This window comes from Camellia sinensis, chromosome 9 (genome assembly GCF_055761805.1).
Source record: "Camellia sinensis isolate YWXY chromosome 9, ASM5576180v1, whole genome shotgun sequence".
Taxonomy (NCBI): domain Eukaryota; kingdom Viridiplantae; phylum Streptophyta; class Magnoliopsida; order Ericales; family Theaceae; genus Camellia; species Camellia sinensis.
This window is the reverse complement of record NC_138969.1, coordinates 94,115,812-94,140,636: the sequence shown is the minus strand read 5'-3', so window position 1 is coordinate 94,140,636 and position 24,825 is coordinate 94,115,812. Positions and strand designations below refer to the sequence as shown.

Genomic DNA, 24,825 nt, shown 5'->3' with positions numbered 1-24,825 from the left:
AGACCACGGGTCCAAACTGTTTAATGCGCACGGGTAACCCCCGGCCATGTTACATGCACTTGTTAATAATTTGTTCTACTAGTTGGTAATTTTTATTGGGGTATTATTATTTTTATTCGTAGAAACCTAATTCACCTCCCACTTAAGTTGTTTTTTGGGTAATAATTGGTATCAGAGCTAAGGCTCTTGCTTAGATTTAACAATCTTAGAGTTTTTTATCCATGGCAACCATAGCTAGTACAAGCACTGTTGAAGGTCAAGCCACCAATAGGCCATCCTTGTTTGATGGTAGTAATTATAATCACTCGAAAGAAAAAATGACTTTGTTTCTTCAAGCTACTAATTATTCTTTATGGCTCATTATCACAAAAGGTCCTAAAATCCTTACCAAGATAGTAGACAATGTTAGAGTGCCTAAATCTGAAGATGAATTTGATGAGCATAACTATAAACTCCTACAAGCTAATACTAAGGCCAAACTTCTCCTTGTGTGTGGATTAGATACAAATGAGTACAATAGGATTTCTAGTTGTGATACAGCAAAAGATATTTGGGATAAACTTGAAATTGCCTATCTAGGAACTAGTCAAGTAAAAGAGTCACATATTGATATACTTATTCATGATTATGAGCTCTTTAATATAGAATTCCATGAATCTATTTCTGAAATGTTTTCTAGATTTACCAACATTATTAATGATCTAAATTCTCTTGGTAAATCTTATACTAATTGTGAGCTTGTGAGAAAATTATCCACCCAAAAAAGCTTGTGAGAAAACTTCTTAGGTCCTTGCCAAAGAAATGCGGAGCTAAGATCACTACTATTCAAGAAGCTAAGGATCTAACAAGATTGAGCATTGAAGAACTCCTAGGCTCACTCATGGCTTATGAACTTACAATGATGGATGGAAGCAAAAATAAAAAGAAAGCTATTTGGGGAGAAGATGATGAAAGTTGCTCTGAGGATGAAGGCAACAATGAAGCATCTCATCTATGCTTAATGGTAAAAGAAGATAATGAGGTAATCTTTAACTATGAAAAACTTGAAAGTGCATTCAATGAATTACATGATGAATTTAGAAATGTTTGTGCTGAAAATTCTATGTTAAAGAAATTAGTTACTTCTCATTCAAATGATTTAGATGTATTGAAAATAGAAAATTCTACTTTGAAAAATGACTTTACATTTATTGCTAATGAGAAAAATATTTTGAAAAACAATGTTGAGGATTTAAACAAAACTCTTGAAAATTTTGTGAAAGGAAAAAAAAACCTCAACAAGTTTCTTGAAAATCAAAATTGTGTTTTTGATAAGGCGTTGATTTTAATCATTTCAAGAAACAAAAGAACTTCAAAACTATTTTTGAAAGGGGTCCTTCTAAACTACCTATGAGATTAAATGTTCTTGAGGCTAATTCCCATGGATCGAATAAAGTATGGGTACCAAGAAAGAAATCAAGTCATTTTGTAGGTGAAACCTCGAAGAACACCAAGGACTTGGAAAGAAGATGCACAACAAGAGTGTTCAATCTTAAGAGCAAAATCAGTGTCTACAAGAAGACAAATGATGAAATGAGAATCATCGAGATGAACATGGGAGGTAATGTATGGGTGAAGATTCCAAAGAGGTAAATGAAGGTATAAACCTCTAACACACCTTTAAGCTTAAAAGTTCTATAGATCTTAAGGTGTGATGTATGTTTAGTAGGTTATTGATTTCATGAAACCTAATTTTGCTAAGTCATGTTCTGCTTGTTTCATTTTAAACTATCATTGAACTCAAAATTTAGATTTACATTTTCTTGATGAATGCCTATTGAAATTTGGATGATTCATATATACGTTGGCTATTTTATCTCATGTCATCCATTGCCATGAAAAAGAAAAAAAAAAATTGTGTGAAAATACTCTTATATTTTTTACATCATATATATGACTACATACTAACATGTTAATTCTTTTTTAGACATATCTTTATAGAATCAATTTTGATGATATAGCATGTTTTGAGATTGTATTCTAACTATTTTGTTAATACTTGTGTTTAATACATCCATGTTCTCTTGTGATCTCAAAAGTACGCTCAATATGAAAAAATTCATGCTCATATGCTTCACATGGAATATTTGAATGAGTTATGAAATTCTTTGATTAATGGTCTATCAACAATGTCTAAATGAAATGAAGAATCATATATTTGTAGAGACATTGCATCTATCATATTGAATAATATTTGAATATGGATTATATTGGCATGTATCTCATGAAATGCTATTGAGTGCTAAACTGTCATATTTACTGGTTTATAGCATTCATGTTGTGTTCCACATTGCGTAAAATTTTATATCAAACTTAAGTATGTTGATTGAACATATGCCTCATGAGAATGTTTTATGATTGCTATTTTTGCATGATATCACCACCAACTTAGAGGAAGAAATCAGTTTGTTAGACATACTTGTTAAACTCCTTTTGCGCTAACTTATTTGTGAAAGAAAATTGAAGTCTGAAAAAGTTTCCAACTCTTGAACCAAGGGTATGTTTCCTACTACTCTCTTAAAGATGTTGAGATAAAATTCATATGTTCTCTCATTTCCTTTGAACTGACATTTTCTTTACAATGATATGAAAGGGATTGATTATTCATACTGTTTAAATATACATCATATAATTTGCAATGTATACTCTTTGATACTGAATGAAAGAAATTTACTCTTACCTAAAAAGGAAAAAGGAAAATCATGCATATGCTTAAATATGTGCTATATGTTGATTTCATGATTTTCTTTACATATGAACTACTTGTACTTTGGACATGCTTCATTTGTGGAATTACCTTAACTCCATGAGATTATAATGAGATTAAGTTATTATGAGATATAGTTAGTATTCTGCAGAATGTTTATGCTTTGATTGTTAAATCTTCTAGATTGCATGTTGTTATCCTATTGGCATCATTGAAGAGAATTTCAATTCTAAGCTTCATAGATCATATCTTCTATTGCTTTTGTCAAATAAAACAGGGGAAGAATTTCACTAAGCTGAACTTGAATGTTCTTTTTCAAAATACCCTCAAAATGTATTTTGTTTCTGGTATCAATCATATGGGCTTGCCCCTTTAAACTGTTTTTATTCCATTGCCCATTATAAATGGTATGAGCTTAAATTGCATGATCAGTGTGTGCTACTATTTTTCTCTTCTCTACATTCGCAACTTACTTGATATATATGATTATTGGTGCAATATAATAAGACTTGTCATTTTTCATCATCCTATATTGTTGAGTAGTGCCAAACTCCCTCGTTGTTGATAATGTCACTAAATGAGAGAGAGAGAGAGAGAGAGAGTTGATTGTTTTGGTATCTCTACTTTTGGTATCTTAATTCTTACAAACATGATCTTTGAGCGTATTAGTTGTTGATAATGTAAGAGTAAGATGTTTTCCTCAAGGGGAGAGTGACTTGAACATCAAATTTTAGTTTTGATAATGTCACAGGGGGAGAGAATGAATGTTTTTGTATATGAATGTGGTGTTGTCAAGGGAAGAAAATTTAAAGAGAGCATGCTTTCAGGAGTTGTTCTTCACTCTAAACAAATCAAAACATCCTTATGTGCCATCATCAAAATGGGAGAGATTGTTGGTCATAGCATGAATAACATGATTTTGATGATTGTTTTTTGTTTTGTTTTGTTTTGATTTTGTTTTGATTTATTTTGAAAAATGGACTATAATTGAAAACTTATTGTTTGATTAAATCATTATAATCTATGATTATCTTTGTGTTTAAATATGTTTTTGAAGGCCAAAAAAAAAAAAAGCTTAAACAGGTTGATTAAATCATTATAATCTATGACTATCTTTGTGTTTAACTAAGTTTTTGAAGGACAAAAAAAAACTTGAACATGTGTTAAAGAGGTCCCATAACAACAGCAACAGAAGCAGCTAAAATAAAGGAGGTTGAAATTACATTGGATGGTCGACCAGCTAGGCCAAAATCAGCCCATTTCGCTCCAATTCAGTTATGCTTCGCACTGGTTGTCAAACTAGCAGTATACTCGACGACTACGGCAGTCGTCCTTTACGACCGAGACTTGACTGGACGACCAGGTGGTCATCCGGTGTGGTCACAGTGGACATCCGGGTGAATGACCATCTTGTGCAGAGTTGTCAAATTCTATGAACTGATAAAAGAATGGTTTGCATCAGACACCCATCATTCAACGAACAAATCTCACATAGGCTAAAGACAACTACTGAGCATCTATTTGTATATCATCTCACATATCATCATCTCATCTCCTCAACGAGAAGAAGAGGATGGGCTTGTTAGACATAACAGAACACTAAGCTCTACTATACATATAGAGCTCTATGAAGTGAAGAGAAAGAGAGATAGAACCAGAGAAGTGAACAAGGAACCAATATATTTTCTTATCATTCATCAATCACATATTTCATCTTCTCTGAGTTATCTGAAGAATTCTTCATCTGAGTTTTACATTCATCCTTCAGTAAATCAAACACTGGGCCTTTAACCTTAAGCTTATCTACCTGTGAGAGGTTATCAGAAAAATCAGAGAGACTTGAGCTAAGAAATTTCTTTGATTTTATCATCAGTCTCAAACTCATCCTTAGAGTGATCTGAAGAGTTCCTTAAACCTTGATACATGATTCACCTTCAGAAAATTATACACAAAGCTTAAGCTTTAGGCTTGTTCACCTTTAAGAGGGTTACTGTTATATCTTCTACGCTTCAATATTGTATATCTATCTGTGAGAGATATTTTTATAGTTTTCTTTGAAAACAAAAACACTCATTTCCAATCTTGTAAAAGGTCACTAGTAAGCTTGTAAAGCTAGGAAAATATGTGAAGGATTGCTCCATATATATGAGGTTACTAGCACCCCTGTGAAGCTAGCAAATCTGTAGAGGATTGCTCCATGTACATGAGGTTGCTAGCACCCCTGTGAAGCTAGAAAATAGTGGAAAATCTCAAGTGAAGCTTAAGGAGTGAATGTATGCTTGGTTGAAGCCGAACCACTGTAAATCGTGTTTGCATTCTCTTCCCTAATCTTTTTACTTTCCCACTACTACGATAACTGTCTAATATTCATGTGTTAATCATTTGATTTACTCTTTGTATTAGATATACTTCTTTGTTATTTTACTTGATCATTTACTGATAAGTTCATCATTGCACTTGTTAATAATTTGTTATACTAGTTGGTAATTTTTATTAGGGTATTATTATTTTTATTTGTAAAAACGTAATTCACCCTCCTCTTATGTTGCTTTTTGGGTAACACTTTTCTTTTCTTTAATCATGAGTTTTTTCCCATATTCTCTTTGTCATCGTCTTTGAATAATCTAGATCGTCTCAGATGTGTATGTGTTCAACATCTGAACAGATCTCTATTTTTTTTTAGTTATTATTGATTGTTATTATTGTTGTTGTTGTTTGATTGAATCTGTGGTGTAATGATGATAAACAGATCTGTGGTGTGATGATATTTTCTTTTTTCTTTTTTTTTCTTTAGATTGGAAGATGATGAATCTGTGGTGTGATGGTCTGTTGGATATGTTTTTGTTATTGTTGATGATTAACAGATTGCAATTTTGTGTAATATTTTAGTGTTGGTGGTGAATAATTCCAACAGATAGAAAAATTAGATTGTGAATTTCAAACATATGGGAAAATATGCTTCCAAATTTGAGTAACAGATAAGAAATTCTTATTTTTACAAATAAGAAAAATTGAATAGATAGTAGAAAAAATTAAAATTTAAACAAAAAAAATGAATCGATGTGAAAATATTTGAACAGACAGTTAAACAAATTAAACAGATAGTTCAAAAAATTGAGCAAATAGAAAATAATTTGAATAGATGGTCAAAAAAAGTCAACAAATAAATTAAGAGGTAAAATTACAAATAAAATGTCCATCAAAATAAATAAATGGACTTTTTATCAAACTATATCACAAATGGTGAATTTTTCACTAACAAAAAATATTCACTGAACATAATGTCTTATACCCTCTTAAATTAGACTTTTAAACAATTTTCTCATAATTAAATTATATTTTCTAAAAAAATAATTTTATAGTGATGAATTTATCTTAAAAAGTAAAATAAATTTTTTTAATACGGGCCTATTTGGTAACGTTTACGTTTTCAGTTTATATTTACAAAAATTTTATAAATTGATTTTTGTTTATTTTTTATTTATTTTTAGAAAAACATAAACTACAAACGCGTTTGGTTTAGACAAAATGTTTAAAAAAATTTAAAAATATAAAAAAGAGTAAGAAATGGCAAGTCGTGGCGGGTGGTTGGTGGAGACGAGTGGTGGCGGTGGAAGACGGTGGTGGAAAATGATGGTGGGTGGTGGTGGTGGTGGCGGAAGACGGTGGTGGAAAATGGTGGCAGGTGGTGGGTGATGGTGGTAGAAGACGGTGGTAGAAAGTGGTGACAAGTGGCGGGTGGTGGCGGCGGAAGACAGTGGTGGAAAGTGGTGATGGTGGGTGGTGGGTAGCGGGTGGGTGGTGGTGATGGGTGGGTGGGTGACAGTGGTCGGTAGTCGGTGGTAGCGAGTGCGTGGTGGTGGTGGTGGTGGTGGTGGTGGTGGTGGATGACGGTGCCAGGTGGGTGGCGGATGACGGGTGGTGGTGGGTAGTGGTGGGTTGGTGGGTAGTGACAGGTGGTGGTGGTGGTGGTAGATGAGTGGGTGACGGTAGGGAGTGGTGGGTGGTAACGAGTGGGTGGTGGTGGTGGTGGTGGTGGTGGCGGGTGGTGGGTGGTGGTAGCAGGTGGGTAGCGGATGACGGGTGGTGGTGGGTGCGTGGGTGACAATGGCTGGTGGTGGGTGATAGCGAGTGGGTGGTGGCGGTGGTGACGGGTGGTGGGTGGTGGTGGCAGGTGGGTGGTGGTGGTGGTGGCGAGTGGTGGTGGCAGGCGGTGGATGGTATTGGCGGGTGGTCGGTGGTGGCGGGTGGGTGGTGGTGGCGAATAGGTGGCAGATGGCTAGTGGCTGGTAGTAGCTGGTGGGTGGTGAGTGGTGGTGGGTGGTGATGGCGAAAGACGGTGATAGAAAATGATAACGGGTGATGGGTGGTAAAAAAAAATTGAAAACTCAAAATGTAAATTCATTTTTTGTATTTTTATTTTTTGACAAAATTTATAAATTGAGACTATTGATTTATAAATTAAAAATTTATCAAATAAATTTCTATTTAAATTTTTTTAATTTTTATAAATATAAATAAAAAATTAAAAACGTAATAACGTGGATGTTGGGCTACGAATTATGGATATGTGTGAAATTGCATGGGTCCCTCAAATCTAAGAGATGAGCTGTTACTCTTTTGGCATCCATCACTTTTTTTTTTTTTTCTACAAAATTCTTTTCATTCTCACTTCTCTGTCAATGAAAGGGACCCTCCTAAAAAAAATCTGTTGGCCCACCCTACTGTCCGGTTCAATATTAAGATTTTGAAAAGTTATTTTAATTTAGAACGCCAAGTTGAGCTAATATTTTCAGTTTCAAATATTAATAGATTGAATTTAAAATTTATATTTTCAATCTAATCTAGCCTGACTTGGTCCGCTAATTAATTAATTATAATACATTTAAATATATATATTTTTTAGGATGTAGATTTTATTTTTGTTAATTTGCTTGAAACTCACATTTATTGTGATGTGTAATTGAATTTATTTAAAAAACATTTCAATTTATATACAAAAAAAATTTAATTTATGATGATATCAATATATTTAGTTAAGAAATATAATGTATGATTAATGTTTTAATTTTTTTTTTTTTTAACATATAGCCGATGAGTGAATTTAGAATTTATAATATTTTTTAAATTAAATTTAAACAGATATAGAAATTCAATATTAGAATCAAATCAAACTTAAACAGATATAAAATCTCTTATTATTATGAAGCATTAGCCCGAACGCGACCCCACGTTTTCCACCCCTACTTTGTACTGCCATGCCACTTTGATAATGAAACACTAGCTGTTTATCAATCATAATTTAAAAGTTATATGTATGCATGTATCTATAAGGTATATGGCCTTATCATCATCATTCGCCAACTTTTATTTCTCTTATTCTAGCATTATGGGAGTTTCTATTTGTACACACTCATTCTTCTCTGTGCATACACTTGATGATACTTATTTTTATTATAATTTTATTCCTAAGTAAAATTATTATTATGGACATCCACACACAATTCAAATAAACACAAGTTCTCAATGCACATCCACATCTCAGACTACACATTGAAGCTCCACAGTCCATGGTCACACACTCCTTTCTTCCACGCCCAATTTGCTAAACCTCCACACTCCATCCTCATCCTTTCAAACCCTTCATTGTTAGCTTTCATTCAGTAGTTTACACACTAAACACCCCCATTCTTGATTCTTAATTTTTCATTAGTTTACACACTAAACCTCATCCTCATTCATCATTGTTATGAAAGATTTTCCTTCTGAAAATTTAGATTTTCAGAAGTAGATAACTGTTTATGAGAAAGATAGCCAAGGAAATGTGTGTTTTGCTATGTAAAAATCGTAATTTTTTTTTTTTCCAATGTCTTTCAAAAAAACCAAGGTCGAAATATATCAATTTATTCGATAGTCTACTACCGAAATAATTAGTTACTTTCGAAAGTTGTCTTCCGAACTAATTTCAAATTTTCGACATGCAACTTCCGAACCATTAAAAATAATTCAAACAACTACATTCAAACTGTAGCCTTTTTTTCGATGTTGTACTTCCGAATGAAGTAAAAGTTTTTTTTTCATTTTATATTCCAAATTCGTAAATTTCATACTAAATTTGTAGTTTCAAATAGCAAATTTGTCTTTATAATGCCATTTCAAATTTGTAATATTATACAAAACTTGCAGGAATATGTCTCAACTCAAGGAAGTGAGGTTCGCTCAAATAGTGTGTTGGATTACACTATTCAATTCACAACTGAACAGGTTCACTTTACGAAATTATAATGATTGTGTTTTGAATTGCTCAACAAATGTAAATGTTTGATAATATTTATTTGACTTTGTAACTGTTCAAAAGTAATGATGAATTGCTCAACTGGGTACGTGAAGTTGGAAAGAGAAATGGTTTGGTCATTGTAATCAAAACATCAGACTATGGTGGAGGGGAAAAAAGACCCAAGATGTATCTTGCTTGTGAGATGAGTGGCCAATATAGAGTAACAAAGAAGTTAAAACACGATGGCAACAATACATCAATAACCGGTACGAAGAAGTGTGGTTGTCCTTTTAATATGAGAGCTCACAGGGTGACCACAAATGATGAATGGACATTGACCGTAGTATGAGGATTGCATAACCACCCACCTGTAGAGCACCTTGAGGGACATCCATGCACACGTGGTCCATCAGTGCGCTCAACATATAGGTGCATGATATTCTTATACCAATCCATGTAACCTGGTATGTATTCCCAAGACTGATGAACTGGTGTACTCCTCCGCTGCTCAGATAACATGTGGTTATCCCAAGCCTCCCAGATCCTATCCAAATATCTATACATGATTGTATATCGTTCAGATATGTTGCCTCGAGTACCATGAGTGGGAGCCAACAGTACATCTAAAATGGTTTAAACCCTGCAAAACTGCCTTAGAACTCTATCTAGATGATAGGGTTTGACCACATCTAAGCACTTCAAGCATCCATGGTAGAACGTAACTAGGTTACATGGATGCTGGTCTCTGTAACTCTGGTATGTATCCCAAATAACTTGTAAATGTAAAGTGTTTTTAAATTAAAGTATATAAAGGGTAAGATAAATGGAAAGTGTTAAAATTATCTCAGGACGAGTAAACTTACATCAATCGCTACCAAACTATCAAGCTCCACTCGAAAAGATTTCAAATGATCAATAGAGGAACCATCCTCTCTCCTAGATGTCCAATGGTCCACGCGTGGCATGACTTCATTATAGCCCATGTTATGGTGAGGTTGGAATGCTCGGAAGTTCTTATAAATCCACACCTCCAGAAGAGTTATATAACCATCGATCTACTTAACACTGGACCGGCTAGCATACCCCAACTGTCTATATAAAAATACTAATATAGCAGCACCCCATAAGTATGAATAGATCCCAAATCCATCAATAAGCCAAGGTAAACAACAAGAACCCCAGTACCACTCTTGTCAATGAAGAGCGTACATCCTAACAGAAATAACAAATAAGCTCTAGCAGCGCACTCTATGGCCTCCTCTAGGTCTAAAACTAGCCTGACTGAATTTCCACCAATAGTAGAAACCTCATTATGTGTTACACGTTCAGTAATCCCCAAGCCAATACCAATAGTGTAACTCCATGAAGATCCGTCACATCTAGAATTCTAACTAATCTGCCTACAATGGAAAGACGAAGAATAGTGCCAACATCATCCAAGGTTAAGGTCATCTCACCAACTGTCATATGAAATGTGTTCGTCTTCGGTTGCCATCTCTCAACAAAATTGGAGATTAGAAGCTTGTTGACGAACCAATAAGTCCAACGAGTTAACTGTGACAGCCCAAACCGCTCAATAATGGCTTTGAATCTGGTATTGCTGTCTATTGACCACCATGCCCATCCAAGGTTCTTTGAAGAGTGATTATGACACTTTAGGGGCCCTCTTTCCTATAAAAGAAATTAATATCTCATTAGAAACTACCATATAACACCATAAAAAAATCATATACAAATGAATTTAACTTCTACTCAGAAATGTTTACCTCCCCTTGCTAAACAGCTGCAATGACATGACAATTAAAACTCTACAGTATTGATGGATCAGTCGGTCCACCTAGAAAAGCATAAGTAAGGTCCTCTTCCTAGACAGTAGGAGAATGGGGTAAAGGGGTATCCTCCCACCTTTAACTCGTCTTTGGCTTTAGCAATGACTTTGATTGTAACTGGCACTAGAGATATCATATTCTACCGGAACTGGATCACGACCTCAACCACGACCCCGACCCCGACCCCGACCTAGCCCACCTCCTTATCCCCGTTCATGGTCAACATTCAATTCACAACATCTTCTATTTGAAGCAGTAGATGGGACACGTTGTTGACGTTCAGAATCCATATTATCTGCAAAAATAATGAACATACAATAATAAAAAAGTATATACAATGGAGAATATATATATATACCGTTCGGAAGTTGAAAATCACCAATATCTCTATTGTTCGGAAGTAGAAAACTGAAAAAATAAATTACTTTCGGAAGTTAAATGTAGAATGAATTAAAGAAATTCAGAAGTTGAATGTCGAAATAACGAAAAACATTCAGAATTCTAATGTCGAATTAAATGTTAATTTTCGAACTTCTACTTCCGAACAAATATTTTATTTTCGGAAAACCAATTCTGAATGAGGAACAAAGTGCTCAATTACGATGGGCTATGCGTTCGTTTTGAAAATAGTAAAAACAAACCCTACATTATAAATGAAATAGGAATAAGGATTAATATAAGTAAACTAACATAAGTTCTCCAAATGTGAAAATTTCCTTCAATGATTCACGTGATTTTGTTCAATGCTCTTCAACGCCAATGCTTCAATGAGACGTCTTCAATAGATAGATGAAGCTTTTGCGGACGAATGGTGGAGTTTTACAAACGGGTCTGAGGGGTTTGTGTGTTCTCCGAGGGTGGGTGCATGATTTACATTTAAGGGTAGATGAGGAATAAGAGGTGTATGGAGTGAGCAAAATAAATTGGGATTAATTTTTTTAGTGTGTGTATTGAGAAGAATATGCACAAAGAAGAATGGGTGTGTGCAAATAAAAGCTCACTAGCATTATTAAGCAGTTGCTCATACAATCATATTCTGCCCTCCAACATTTCCCATTTTACAAAATTGCCCTTGTCAGAGTAAGCAAGAAGCAACAAAAATGTTGGCCCCACTACTTATTTGAGGGGTCTCATTTAAACTTAGAGTAATTTTTTCATATTATTATTGTTTATACTCTTATATATTTTATTTTATAGGTTTCATCTCAAACTTATAATAATAATTTGAATCATTCATTTTATAAATCTAACAATATAGATGAATTGTGTAGAAAATTTATCGAATATTACTAGACACATAAACAAATTAGATTAAAAATAAATAAATAAAATGGCAAAATTTATTTTACTCCATTGCAATATGACCCGATAGCACTTAACCTCCGTGTCTTTTAAAAATAACCACATACCTCTTATGTAGTTTTGGAGTAAAATGCTACAATTAGAATTTCCATCCAAACTAACGGAGGGTGTGTCTCGCATGCCTATTTCGAGAGTGGGAGAGGGAAAAAAAATTAGTCAAAGTTAAATTTCAATGTAAAAAGACAAAACTAACTTTATTCTACATTTTTATCTAAATTTCTTTTTTAATAGTATTTTAAATTAAACATACATTATTGAGAGGGTGATTTATGCTCCGGCGTTGGGCCGAGGTATAAACCGAACAGGTTGGGGGCCCAGCAGAGCAGTGGGCCGAGATGATCGACTGTTCACCCGGAGATGGGGTACCAGAACTTGGGCCGGGCAGAGTTTGGACTATGTGCTGCCCCGAACCATGCAGAAGGTGCTCGGCCAGGAAGTGACCGGTCAAACCAGGATGCTCGGTCTGAGGATTGTCGAGATCAGACAGACCGAGAGGCCGGCGCTCGGAAAGGCGCGGTCAGCCGAGGTAGTTGACTGACCGGCGAGAAGACCGACCAAAGGAGGATCCCGGGCTAAGCTTTGCCGAGATGCCGCCTAGCCCGGTCCTTCATTCGGTTATCCGGTCGGGCGCTTAAGGTATGAAGCATGGTATGACCGAGGTAGGGCAGCTCGGCTGCCGAGCTCCAGTTATGCTGTCAGGCAGTTGAGAGCAGGTGATGAACGGCATGGTTTAAGCTGACAGATGGGATAGCAGAGCCACGTGTCAGGAGATGACAGGGAGTGGATATGGGGCACAGAAGGTATATAAGCCTGTCTGCGCCCCCCATACAGGACACACGAACACTCTGTAAGAAAATCCTTACACTCAAACACTCTCCCTTCTCTCTATCTATCCCCTGTGGGTGTTCTAACTTGATCGTCGGAGGGGTTTTCCGGCCACACACCGCCGGGTAGCTCACCGCTATTGTGCTCGCAGGTGATCGGACAGAAACGGAGCTTGGAAGAAAGGAGTACGGGCTTGCCGGAATATTTGCTCCCCGTACAATTGGCGCCGTCTGTGGGAAGCTTGACAGACAAAACCTTGTCTTCCAGGTTCATCTGATCGCCGTCCATGGCGAACAACGACGAGTTCCCGTTGTCCGCCATCGATGGAGCCACCCCGGAGTATACCCGAAGGAGAGAGGGACCACCTGCCGTCCATCCAATGGCTGAGTTGGGGACGCCCACTGGAGGACAGTCAGGGGACGCGCGGGATAAGCGCGGAAGGAGTCATGGGCATTCACGGAGTCCAGACGGTCACCGGCGGAGAGACTCACACGCCAGGCGACTGGAAAGCAAGTTAAGGGACCAAGACGCTGTCATCAGGCGGATGGCGGCGGAGATGGAGGATCTTAAACGGCATGTCAAAGGGAAAGGTGTAGCTGGAGTGGGTGACCACAGTGAGCGCACCCTATCCCGCCGTTCAGGCGGACAGAGCCAACGACATACTCAGTCCATATCTATCACCAGAAGTTACCAGGTTGGTGATTCCGACGTGCGTGCAGAAAAGTCCAGCGCGCAAGACAGCACCTACAAACCCTCACGTCCGGCGACGACGTCGAGGTATTCTTATTCGGCTCAGTCAGAGGACTTACGGGCAGTATTAAGGGAGCGGGCTCGCCGGCGCGAAGCTCAGAGAATACCTGCTTTCCAGCGGCTCTCCTACGGGGTACATGCCAGCGAGGAGGTCGGAATGCCTCCACCCCGCCAGGCAGTGCCGATATTCGAAGATACAGACTTGGCAAGGTTGAATGCCACTCCTTTCTCCCTGGAAATAGAAACAACGCCGCTTCCAGCGGGCTTCCATCAGCCTAAGTTCACGCTTTACGACGGGAAAACCGATCCATACATGCATGTGAGCCACTTCCGACAGGTTATGGCCGGACATCGGCGCAATGACGGACTTATGTGCCTAATCTTCCCGTCAAGTTTAGGCGAGCTGGGCTTAAAGTGGTTCGAGAGGTTGCCGGAAGGGAGTATACAAAGGTGGCATCAGTTGGCCGAGGCGTTTGTTACGCGCTTCAAAACCAACACAAAAACACCAAAGGAAGTTGATCACTTGCTGAGTGTCAAGATGGAACCGTGCGACACACTGAAGGCGTACAATTCAAGGTATTGGGAAACCTTCAACGAGATCTTAGACTGCCCGGTCAACCTTGCTATCACGCAGTACAAGCGTGGTCTCCCGGTCGGACATAGACTGCGGGACTCGCTTACCATGCACCAACCGACTTCCATGGGCCAGCTCATGCAGCGCATCAACGAGCACATCCGAGTAGAGGATGATGCGTCGGCTTCCACCGTAAAGGCCACTCCGGTCGGAACAGACAAGAAGACAGCAGGCAAGGTGCACGCAGTTGGGCAAGAGTCCAACCGCTCAAATGACCGGGCAGAGGAATCAGACCGAGGTTCAAATCGAAAAAACCGGGGTAGAGGACGTCGGAATGACCGGGATGACTACCCCCGTGATGACGTTGAGGACGCAAACAGGAGAATGAAGGCAAGGACTGGCATTACCACGGTCTTTAAGATTCCAATCTATCGCATACTTAGCGAAATCCGAGACGAGGAGTATGTCCGGTTTCCTGCTAAGTTGGGCGATGGACAAAAGGGGTACAACCCGCGGTATCGTTGTACGTTTCACCTAGGGCTGAGCAAGAAATCCGTAAAATCCGTAATCCGATCCAGTCCAGTCCAATCCGATAGGTTTGGATTCGTTTTTCGAATCCGTGGTTCGGTTCCGGATTGAAGAATTAAAAATCCGTAGTCCACGGATTGGTTCCGGATTGAACCTCACGGTTCCGGATTGGAACCGATCCGGACCGTATACAAATAGTCTATATTTTTATTATACATCCTCCCCCATAGTATCTTCTCTTATTCTATATAAAATCTAAACTCAAACCTAAACCTCGTATAATATCTTCTTTTATTACTTTTGTTTTTTAGTTTTTAGTTTTAATTTGTAATGATCTAAATACTTATGATGAAACTAGTTTTTTTATGATTGTTTAAATTCTAGAACATTATGTCGCTATTATAAAAAAATATGTTGCTATTGTAGAACTAATATAGCTCTATGTTTATATTTTTATAAAATTAAAGTATTATATATATATATATATTTTTTGTTATTTAATTATGTGAATCCGTGGTCCTAAACCGATCCAATCCGTGTTGAAATGGATTGGTTCGGATTGGTTCCAAGATTTAAACGGATCGGATTGGTTCCGATTTTTTAGGAACCGTAGATAACGGATTGGTTCTGGTTTTGTCCCAATCCGGTCCAATCCGGACCATGCTCACCCCTAGTTTCACCGGGAGAGGGGCCACCGGACTGAGGATTGTTTGCCTTTGCGACAACATTTGGAAGAATTGGTTGCGGCCGGGCATCTGGACCTTTACATTGATGGCGGAGTGAAACCAAATCAGGCTCCGGTCGATCCCAGGGGACAGGACGACCGAGATGCACCACCACAAGGAGTCATTAATGTCATCCACGGCATCGTGGAACCGGAGCGTGTCTGCGAACTCCGGGGCATGATCAAGAAGGCAGAGCACATGAGGGAAGTTTTGTCAGTACAACCCGCCATCAAGAGGGGGAAGACAGAAGAGAAAGACGTGATAAGTTTCACCTCAAGAGATTTAGAGCGCATCCAGACGCCGCACAACGATGCTCTTGTAGTAACACTACGCGTCAAAGAATTTGATGTTAGACGAATCTTGATCGATCAGGGAAGCTCGGTCGAGATCATGTATTATGATGCGTTCAAACAGCTCAAACTCCGTGAGGCAGACTTGGCTCCGGCCACTTCGCCACTGGTTGGATTTAACTCGCAGCCGGAGTGGCCATTGGGAAAGATTATCCTGCCGGTCAAAGCGGGATCCGTGGTCAAGCAAGTGGAATTTTGGGTGCTACAAGTCCCTTCAACGTACAACCTTATCCTTGGAAGAGGATGGCTTCACGCCATGCAAGCCGTAGCATCGACCTACCACCAGGTGATGAGATTCCCCTCGGCTATGGGGGCAATCGAGGAGATTTGGGGTGATCAGGTCATGTCCAAGCAATGCTTCGTGGTGGTCAACGGGAGCCGGGCTGCCAAAGGATTCGTTCAAATGATCGAGGGACCGGAGGACCAGAGTGTCCTGGATGATGTTGGCACCAAAGCCGAGGACAAGGCTGTCGAAGACTTGGTGGAGGTGCGGATTGATGCCGAGCAGCCGGACAGATTCTTCTTGCTCGGTTCAAGTCTCTCGGCCATGGAGAGAACCGAGATGATTGAGTTTTTGATGGCAAATATTGAAGTCTTTGCATGGTCGCCCTACGACATGCCCGGCCTTGACCCAGGTTTTATCTGCCATCACCTCAATGTCTTCCCGGGAGCAAAGCCAGTCATCCAGCGAACAAGGCGATCGGCGCTGCATCACGCCGAGGTAGTGGCAGAGGAGGTAAAGAACTTGCTTGAGGCACGAGCAATACAGGAAGTGCACTACCCTCGGTGGATTTCCAACACGGTAGTGGTGCCCAAGAAAAATGGAAAGTGGCGAGTTTGTGTCGACTATAAGACAGTCAACCGAGCTTGTCCAAAAGACAGCTTCCCTTTGCCGCGCATTGACCAGCTAGTGGATTTGACGGCTGGACACAGCCGGCTCAGTTTCTTGGATGCATACCGCGGCTATCACCAGATTGCCATGCATGGGCCTGACCAAGAAATCACCTCTTTTACGACTCCAAGGGGACTCTTCTGCTATCGAGTTATGCCCTTTGGTTTGAAAAACGCCGGGGCAACCTTTCAGAGGATGGTGACCAAAATGTTCGCTCCTTTGCTCGGCCGGACAATGGAGGCTTACATCGATGATATGGTGGTAAAGAGCCGACATGAGGCACACCATCTGTCCGACTTAGCCGAGATGTTCGCCATTCTTAAGAAGCACAAGCTGCGCTTGAACGCCTCGAAGTGTACCTTTGGCGTGGGATCCGGGAAATTTTTGGGATTCTTAGTCACGAACCGAGGCATCGAAGCAGACCCTACTCAGATCAAAGCCGTGCAAGAATTGAAACAACCTAGCTCGGCTAAGGACGTACAGCATCTGGCCGGTATGGCCGCCGCGCTTAATCGATTTATAAGCCGGTCATCAGATCGCTGCCGCCCTTTCTTTCAAGCATTGAAGTCAAAATTCTCATGGGATGACGAGTGTGACCGAGCTTTGGCTGAGCTCAAGGCTTATTTGTCTTCCCCGCCGCTGTTGGTTACACCAGAGCCCGGTGAGGAACTCTACCTTTACCTTGCCGTCTCCCAGCACGCAGTAAGTGCGGTGTTAGTTCGGGCTGAAGGAATTAAGCACCTCCCAATTTTTTACGTAAGTAAGACCCTTCTGCCGGCTGAGACGCGGTACTTGCCGCTGGAAAAACTAGCGTTGGCACTGATGATGGCTTCGAGGAAATTGGCACATTATTTTCACGCCCATACCATCGTCGTACTGACCGAGTTCCCTCTCAAGGCCTTGTTTGAGCGCGCAGACTTTTCCAGCCGAATATTAAAATGGGCGGTCGAGTTGGGACAGTTTGATGTGAAGTTCCAGCCGCGCACCGCAATCAAAGCCCAAACCTTGGCCGATTTTGTTGCCGAGTTCTCACCTGGCACTCATCCGGTATGCCCGGTCGTCATTGCCGGGGCAGATGATGAGACGCCCACAATGCCAACCGAGGAACTACTATCTGCAGAAGGTCGCGCCGCGGAGTTAGCGCGCACCATCGAAATTCCCTCAGTTTGCACGATAATACCTCCCGGTGTTGCGATGACGGAGTTGTGTATCACCAACCCATCCACTCTGTCCGGTACCGCATCACCAAGGGGGGAAGGAATGGTTCCACACCGCTCAGAACTTGATGATTCGCCTACGGACTTGGGCATTCTGAACCAACTTGCTGAGTCCGGTGCCGAATCCTCAAGGGGGGAAGGAATGGTTCCACACCGCTCAGAACTTGATGATTCGCCTACGGACTTGGGCATTCTGAACCAACTTGCTGAGTCCGGTACCGAATCCTCAAGGGGGGAAGGAATGGTTCCAGGCAGCTCAGAACCTGCGGCCGGCTTCACACCGCAACCTGGTGTTTCGCCTACGGACTTGGGCATTACGGACCAACTTGCTGAGTCCGGTGTCGAATCACCAAGGGGCACTGACTTTGAACCGGTCAACACCAAACTTGACACCGCACAGCCGAGCAGTTGTGATCCCATTGCCCTTCGCAACTCTCAGGACCCATCCGACTGCTGGAAGCTTTTCGTGGGGGACATGTGGAAGCTTTTTGTTGATGGAGCGTCCAACCGCCATGGTGCCGGCCTAGGTATTGTTCTTATATCCCCGGACGGCCTAACCATAGAGCATTCTATCACACTCGGCTTCCCGGCATCTAACAACGAGGCTGAGTACGAGGCGCTTCTTGCCGGGCTCAAGAGCGCAATCCAAATGAAGGCTGCCGAGCTTCTGGTATATAGTGATTCCCAGCTTGTGGTTAATCAAGTTTTCGGGATTTATGAAGCGAAGGACGACAGGATGGCGAAGTACCAAGCTCTGGTCAGGGACCATATCAAGCAGTTTGAGGCAATCAGAGTCCAGCAGATTGGCCGGGAAGAAAACAGCCAGGCTGATGAACTCGCCGGCCTCGCTTCCATGGTAGATAGCACATCTCCAAACCCCCTGTTGATTGACTTTCTTCCGCGGCCAAGCATTGAAAACGCCGGGCAGACGGATGTACTCTGCGCCGAGCTAGGTCCTTCATGGATGGACCCATTGATCTCGTTCCTCAGAGATCGGACTCTTCCAGCGGACAAGAAAGAAGCACACAAAATCCGGGTGAAGTCCGAGCGGTTTTGGCTCTCTCCATCAGGCGCGTTGTATAAGAAGTCCTTCACCGGTCCTTATCTCAAGTGCGTGCACCCGAACAGTGTGGAGGCCTTCTTGTTTGAAATTCATGAAGGCAGTTGTGGCAGCCACGTCGGGGGACGGTCCTTGGCTTACCGAGCTATTTCGCAGGGATACTGGTGGCCGTGCATGCAGGCCGACGCCCAAAAATATGTCCGCAAGTGCGAGAAATGCCAAAAATTCGCTCATCAGATCCACCAGCCTGCCAGGGAACTTCTTCCCCTCACCAGTCCTTGGCCTTTCGCCATGTGGGGGCTAGATATAGTGGGACCGTTGCCAACAGCACCGGGCAACCGGAAATTCTTCATCGCGGCCACGGATTACTTCACAAAGTGGGTTGAAGCTGAGCCCCTGGCCACCATCAAAGAAAAAGACGTGAAGCGATTTGTCTGGCAGAACATTGTCACGCGGTTTGGCGTCCCCAAGATTTTGATCTCTGACAACGGTACCCAGTTTGACGGTCGCCTATTCAGAGGATTCTGTGAAGACCTAAAGATAGAATTCTACAACTCCACCCCGGCCTACCCGCAGTCCAATGGTCAAGCCGAAGCATCAAACAAGACTATACTGGATGGGTTGAAGAAACGGTTGGAAAAGGCTAAGGGCAAGTGGGCTGAAGAATTACCGAGCGTCCTTTGGGCATATCGAACAACCCCGCGACGTTCGACCGGGGAAACTCCATTTGCTTTGGCTTATGGCATGGAGGCGGTCATACCCTTGGAAGTTGAAATGCCCACCCTCAGAACTGAGAGTTTTGAGCCCGAGCTAAATGCCGAGGCTATTGCCTTGGAGTTGGACTTAGCGGAAGAGCGCCGGGAGAAAGCCCTCATCCATGTTGCCGCTTACCAACAAGAGCTCTCCAAGAAGTATAACAAGACAGTGCACCCCAGACCGTTCAAAGTTGGGGATTGGGTTTTGAGGAAAATTATGGGCAACACCCTGGTGCCAGGAGAAGGCAAACTAGGGGCAAATTGGGAAGGACCTTACAAGATCACTGGTCTGGCGGGCAAGGGGGCTTACCACTTGGAGGATCTAGAGGGAAGAGCCATACCCCGGCCATGGAATGCGGCCAACTTGAAATTGTATTATTTTTAAGCTTTTTACTTTCCTCTTTTTTGTAAAGCAATTTTTTGGCTTGCAAAGCAGAATGTAATTCTTTTTGTCAAATTATAGAAGTCATTTTGCATTAGCACTCGGATTGTTCTTTTAATGTTTAAAACCGAGATGATTTGCTCCGATTGGAAGAGTTGGTGTTTTGTCCAACTTAGGATCCCCAACCGAGATGATTTGCTCCGGTTGGAAGAGTTGGTGTTTTGTCCAACTTAGGATCCCCAACCGAGATGATTTGCTCCGGTTGGAAGAGTTGGTGTTTTGTCCAACTTAGGATCCCCAACCGAGATGATTTGCTCCGGTTGGAAGAGTTGGTGTTTTGTCCAACTTAGGATTCCCAACCGAGATGATTTGCTCCGGTTGGAAGAGTTGGTGTTTTATCCAACTTTGGATCCCCAACCGAGATGATTTGCTCCGGTTGGAAGAGTTGGTGTTTTGTCCAACTTAGGATTCCCAACCGAGATGATTTGCTCCGGTTGGAAGAGTTGGTGTTTTATCCAACTTTGGATTCCCAACCGAGATGAAGTACTCCGGTTGGAAGAGTTGGTGTTCTGTCCAACTTGGGATTCCCAACCGTGATGAAGTATTCCGGTTGGAAGAGTTGGCGTCTTGTCCAACATGGTATCTTGTCCAAACTTAGCAACAACCGAGATGGATATTTCGGTGCGTGAATTTGTTTTGTTATGCTCAACTGCGTCGACCATGTTATGGACTCCGGTCGACCAAGTGTTCAAATGATAAGTCGTACCGAGATAGTTTGCTGAAGACGGAATTAATTACTACCGGGCAAACACTTGGCGAAAATTCAAAATTTTTCATTGATAAAGAAATTCATTACAAAAGGTGGGGACAAAGCCCGGTTACATCAAGTGTATTGAAAGCAAAAATACAGAGAAAAGAAACCTAAACTAAGGGGGAAAGATTGGCGAACTCATCCTCGGCAGCATCAGCGTCAAGGTCAACAGCTTGGCTTGCTTCTTGAGCGCCGGGCTCATCGTTGCCGGGCTGTTCAGGCACCTCGGCCTCTTCTTCCTCAGAATCTGTGTCATCCTCTCCATCTTCAAGTCCTTCCTCGGCCTCCGCTTGAAGCGCAGTAAATACATCATTTGCATATGGCACGAGGTAGACCGGTAGTGAAGCTTTGGGAGGATTGGCAAAAACGTCGGTGTCAGAGCCCTGGCCGAGGTGTTCACAGGCAGACTTCCAACCGGCCTTGAAGTAGATGTCTTGTGTTGCAAACACCTGCTTCTTATAGCTCTCCTCGGCCTCGTTGAACCCGGCCTTGTTGGCAGCCCGGCAAGCCTTCTTCTTCGCCTTCTTCAAAGCGTCAACCTCGGCCTGAAGCTCACTTTGTTTTTTCTCGGCTGCGCCCAGCTGACCGAGCAGTCTATTGTTGTCATGGTTGGCCATTTCGAGAGATGCTTTAGCCCGGCCGAGCTCGGCTTGGAGGCTTTCAACATGGCTCGCAGTGTCGTTGGCTTTCTGCCTAAGCCGGTGGATGCGCTCTAGGACCAAATGTTGTTTTTGAATGGCCTGCAAAAAGAAGCAAAGTACATCAGAAAGGGGACCGAGCAAGAAGGACCGAGCAAACACCTGTGAAATGTTAAAAAGAACGCCGACTTACCCTGGCCATCGACTTCACAGAAGATTTTACCAGCCGAGTGTCAGGGACGTGGTCACTGCCTACCACGTCGCCCGGTAGGAGAAATGCTTTGGAGAGATCGAAGGCGAGCAAATGTTCTTTGTCTGCCTTGATCGATGCAGTCGCCGGGATGTCCTGTCCCCGGTGCTTCAGCTGAGGACGCCAAGCGGGCACGGGAGCAGGAGTTTCAACAGGATGCTCGGTTGTCAGCTCGGTGACGAGCTCGGCGGAGGGATCTGCCCTTGGTCTTTTTCCAGCCCGGCGCGCTTCTCTGGCGGATTGCACAGCAGCTGGAGCCGGAGAAGCAAGGGCTACGACGGCTGCACTCGATTGACCGGCAGCCGGGGAACGGGTGGTGACGCTCGGTATCTCGGCTGAGGTCGCGGTTAGAAGGTTTTTGATCCGAGATCTTTTGGCCATTTCTTGCTCGTCAGTTAACCGGATTAATGGGACGTCTGGTAGTGTTGGATCTGGAGGTGGCGAAGGAGCTCTAAGGAAGTCAGTTACTCTACTCCGGCGCGGAGCAGAATATCTGTAAGTCGGTGTGTAGCCGAGCAATTCGTTGCAGTCTCGGTGACGGTACCTAAGCACAGCCCGAATTGCCTCGACGTTGGGGAATTGGTAGTTGGCTTGCAAGGCTTGGATAGCTGTAAAAGAAACAGGGAAACCGGTTAGTAAAACTAAAGAATAAAGTTAACCGAGCAAGTTTGAGTCGCTTACATGAAGAACCGAAGTCCTTGCTTATGAACCAACCCGGCACCTCGGCTGTTTCGTAGTTGCCGGACACCCAGAAGAAATCATCATCGTGCATATCTTTGTCCGGGGTGCCGGTTACGATTTTTTCCTTGCCCGGTCTTATTTTCAGGTAGTAAGCCAGGCCGTCACCGGTGTGGCCCATAGTGTATTGCCTTAATATCTCGGCTAGGCCTAAGTTGGCGCCCAGCCGTTGGTTCAATTCGTGTACGCCGTTGATTATTCTATATGTGTTGGTGGACACCTGTGTGGGTGCCAGCCCGGTTCGGCGGAGGAACTCGGTTATGAGAGGGTTGAGTGGGAAACGAAGACCCCCTTCAACGATGGATAGCACGGTGAAGGGGCATTCCTCCCTACCCCAAGGCGTGGTCTCTTCTTCGGCCAGCTCGAGATGGACGTCGGCCGGGACGCCGTAGTCCTCTCTGAAAGCGGCTAGCGCGGCCGGAGTATCCACAAGGAAGCGGAACTTCCCCATTTGTGGCCGACTTACTATAGCCCGGTTGATGGGTTGGGCACGGTGATAAATTGCTGCAGCTCGGTCCTGAGAGGTTCAGGAATGACAGGGGTCCCTTTGGACTCTGCAGGAAAAGGATGGTAAGTGTAAGTGTGTGGTTTCGCTAAGAGAGCTAGACTTCAGCTCGGTCGGTAAGGGGGCCAAGCTACCTCGGTTGTCTGATTAAGGAGCCCGGTCGCCCAAGCAGACCTGATGTTAGCCCGGTTAAGCGACCAAGCCCTTTGGTTATCTCGGTTTTTGCCATGATTGGAACAAACACGTTGTTTGCCCGGTTTGGCTAACTTTTCGGATCAAAAGAAGGCCCAGAGCCCGGTTCACCCCAGTTCTTCGATGTTCTTCAGGAAGACGAAGAACACCAAGAACAGTGGGAGGTTTAAGACGTTTTCTATGGTCTAAGCCCTAAAAGCTATGTTTTCGGGTCCTAATGTGTGCAAAATAAGAGTAAATAGCAACATAAGAGAGATTGGACATCTTACATGTGAAGGGCCGAAGGTGTTCTTCCCAAACACGAAGAATGGCAGGATGGCAGTCGAGCTTGGGTCTGAGAATCGGCAGAGATGGATGCAGCAGTAGAGGAAAAACGGAACTGGGGGGGGGCAAATTTGTATAGGCGTTAGAGACCGCCCAAATTCAAATTCTGGCAAAAACGGCGGGTTGGCTGCCCGATGACCAATGGCAGACCGCCACGTGTCACCATTTATGGCTTTGGCAGGACTGAAGCGACGGGTTGAAAAGACGAAGAGCCAACCGAGCTGCTTTCAACGAGAAAAGGTCAGCCGAGGAATACAACCGGTCAAATCTGCGGACAATTGCGTCAACTAGCTCGGTCGAAGCTTGGCATCCTGACGACCGGATAAACGTTATCTCGGACGAGGTGAATAATCCCAGTCACGCTTCCGCGGACGGAATTAAGGGGCAATTGAGAGGGTGATTTATGCTCCGGCGTTGGGCCGAGATATAAACCGAACAGGTTGGGGGCCCAGCAGAGCAGTGGGCCGAGATGATCGACTGTTCACCCGGAGATGGGGTACCAGAACTTGGGCCGGGCAGAGTTTGGACTATGTGCTGCCCCGAACCGTGCAGAAGGTGCTCGGCCAGGAAGTGACCGGTCAAACCAGGATGCTCGGTCTGAGGATTGTCGAGATCAGACAGACCGAGAGGCCGGCGCTCGGAAAGGCGCGGTCAGCCGAGGTAGTTGACTGACCGGCGAGAAGACCGACCAAAGGAGGATCCCGGGCTAAGCTTTGCCGAGATGCCGCCTAGCCCGGTCCTTCATTCGGTTATCCGGTCGGGCGCTTAAGGTATGAAGCATGGTATGACCGAGGTAGGGCAGCTCGGCTGCCGAGCTCCAGTTATGCTGTCAGGCAGTTGAGAGCAGGTGATGAACGGCATGGTTTAAGCTGACAGATAGGATAGCAGAGCCACGTGTCAGGAGATGACAGGGAGTGGATATGGGGCACAGAAGGTATATAAGCCTGTCTGCGCCCCCCATACAGGACACACGAACACTCTGTAAGAAAATCCTTACACTCAAACACTCTCCCTTCTCTCTATCTATCCCCTGTGGGTGTTCTAACTTGATCGTCGGAGGGGTTTTCCGGCCACACACCGCCGGGTAGCTCACCG

General features: G+C 42.9%; 1 protein-coding gene across 1 annotated transcript; it reads left to right on the top strand.

The window, feature by feature from the left end:
- The first annotated feature begins 221 nt into the window (after window positions 1–221).
- LOC145799625 (uncharacterized) lies at window positions 222–773 on the top strand. Its single transcript, XM_082889227.1, has one exon. The coding sequence runs from the start codon at window positions 222–224 to the stop codon at window positions 771–773; it is 552 nt and encodes a 183-aa protein (XP_082745353.1).
- The last annotated feature ends 24,052 nt before the right edge of the window (window positions 774–24,825 follow it).

What these genes read in the sequence shown, in the direction of transcription:
- LOC145799625 (XM_082889227.1), top strand. Translation starts at nt 222, where the DNA reads ATGGCAACCATAGCTAGTACAAGCACTGTTGAAGGTCAAGCCACCAAT.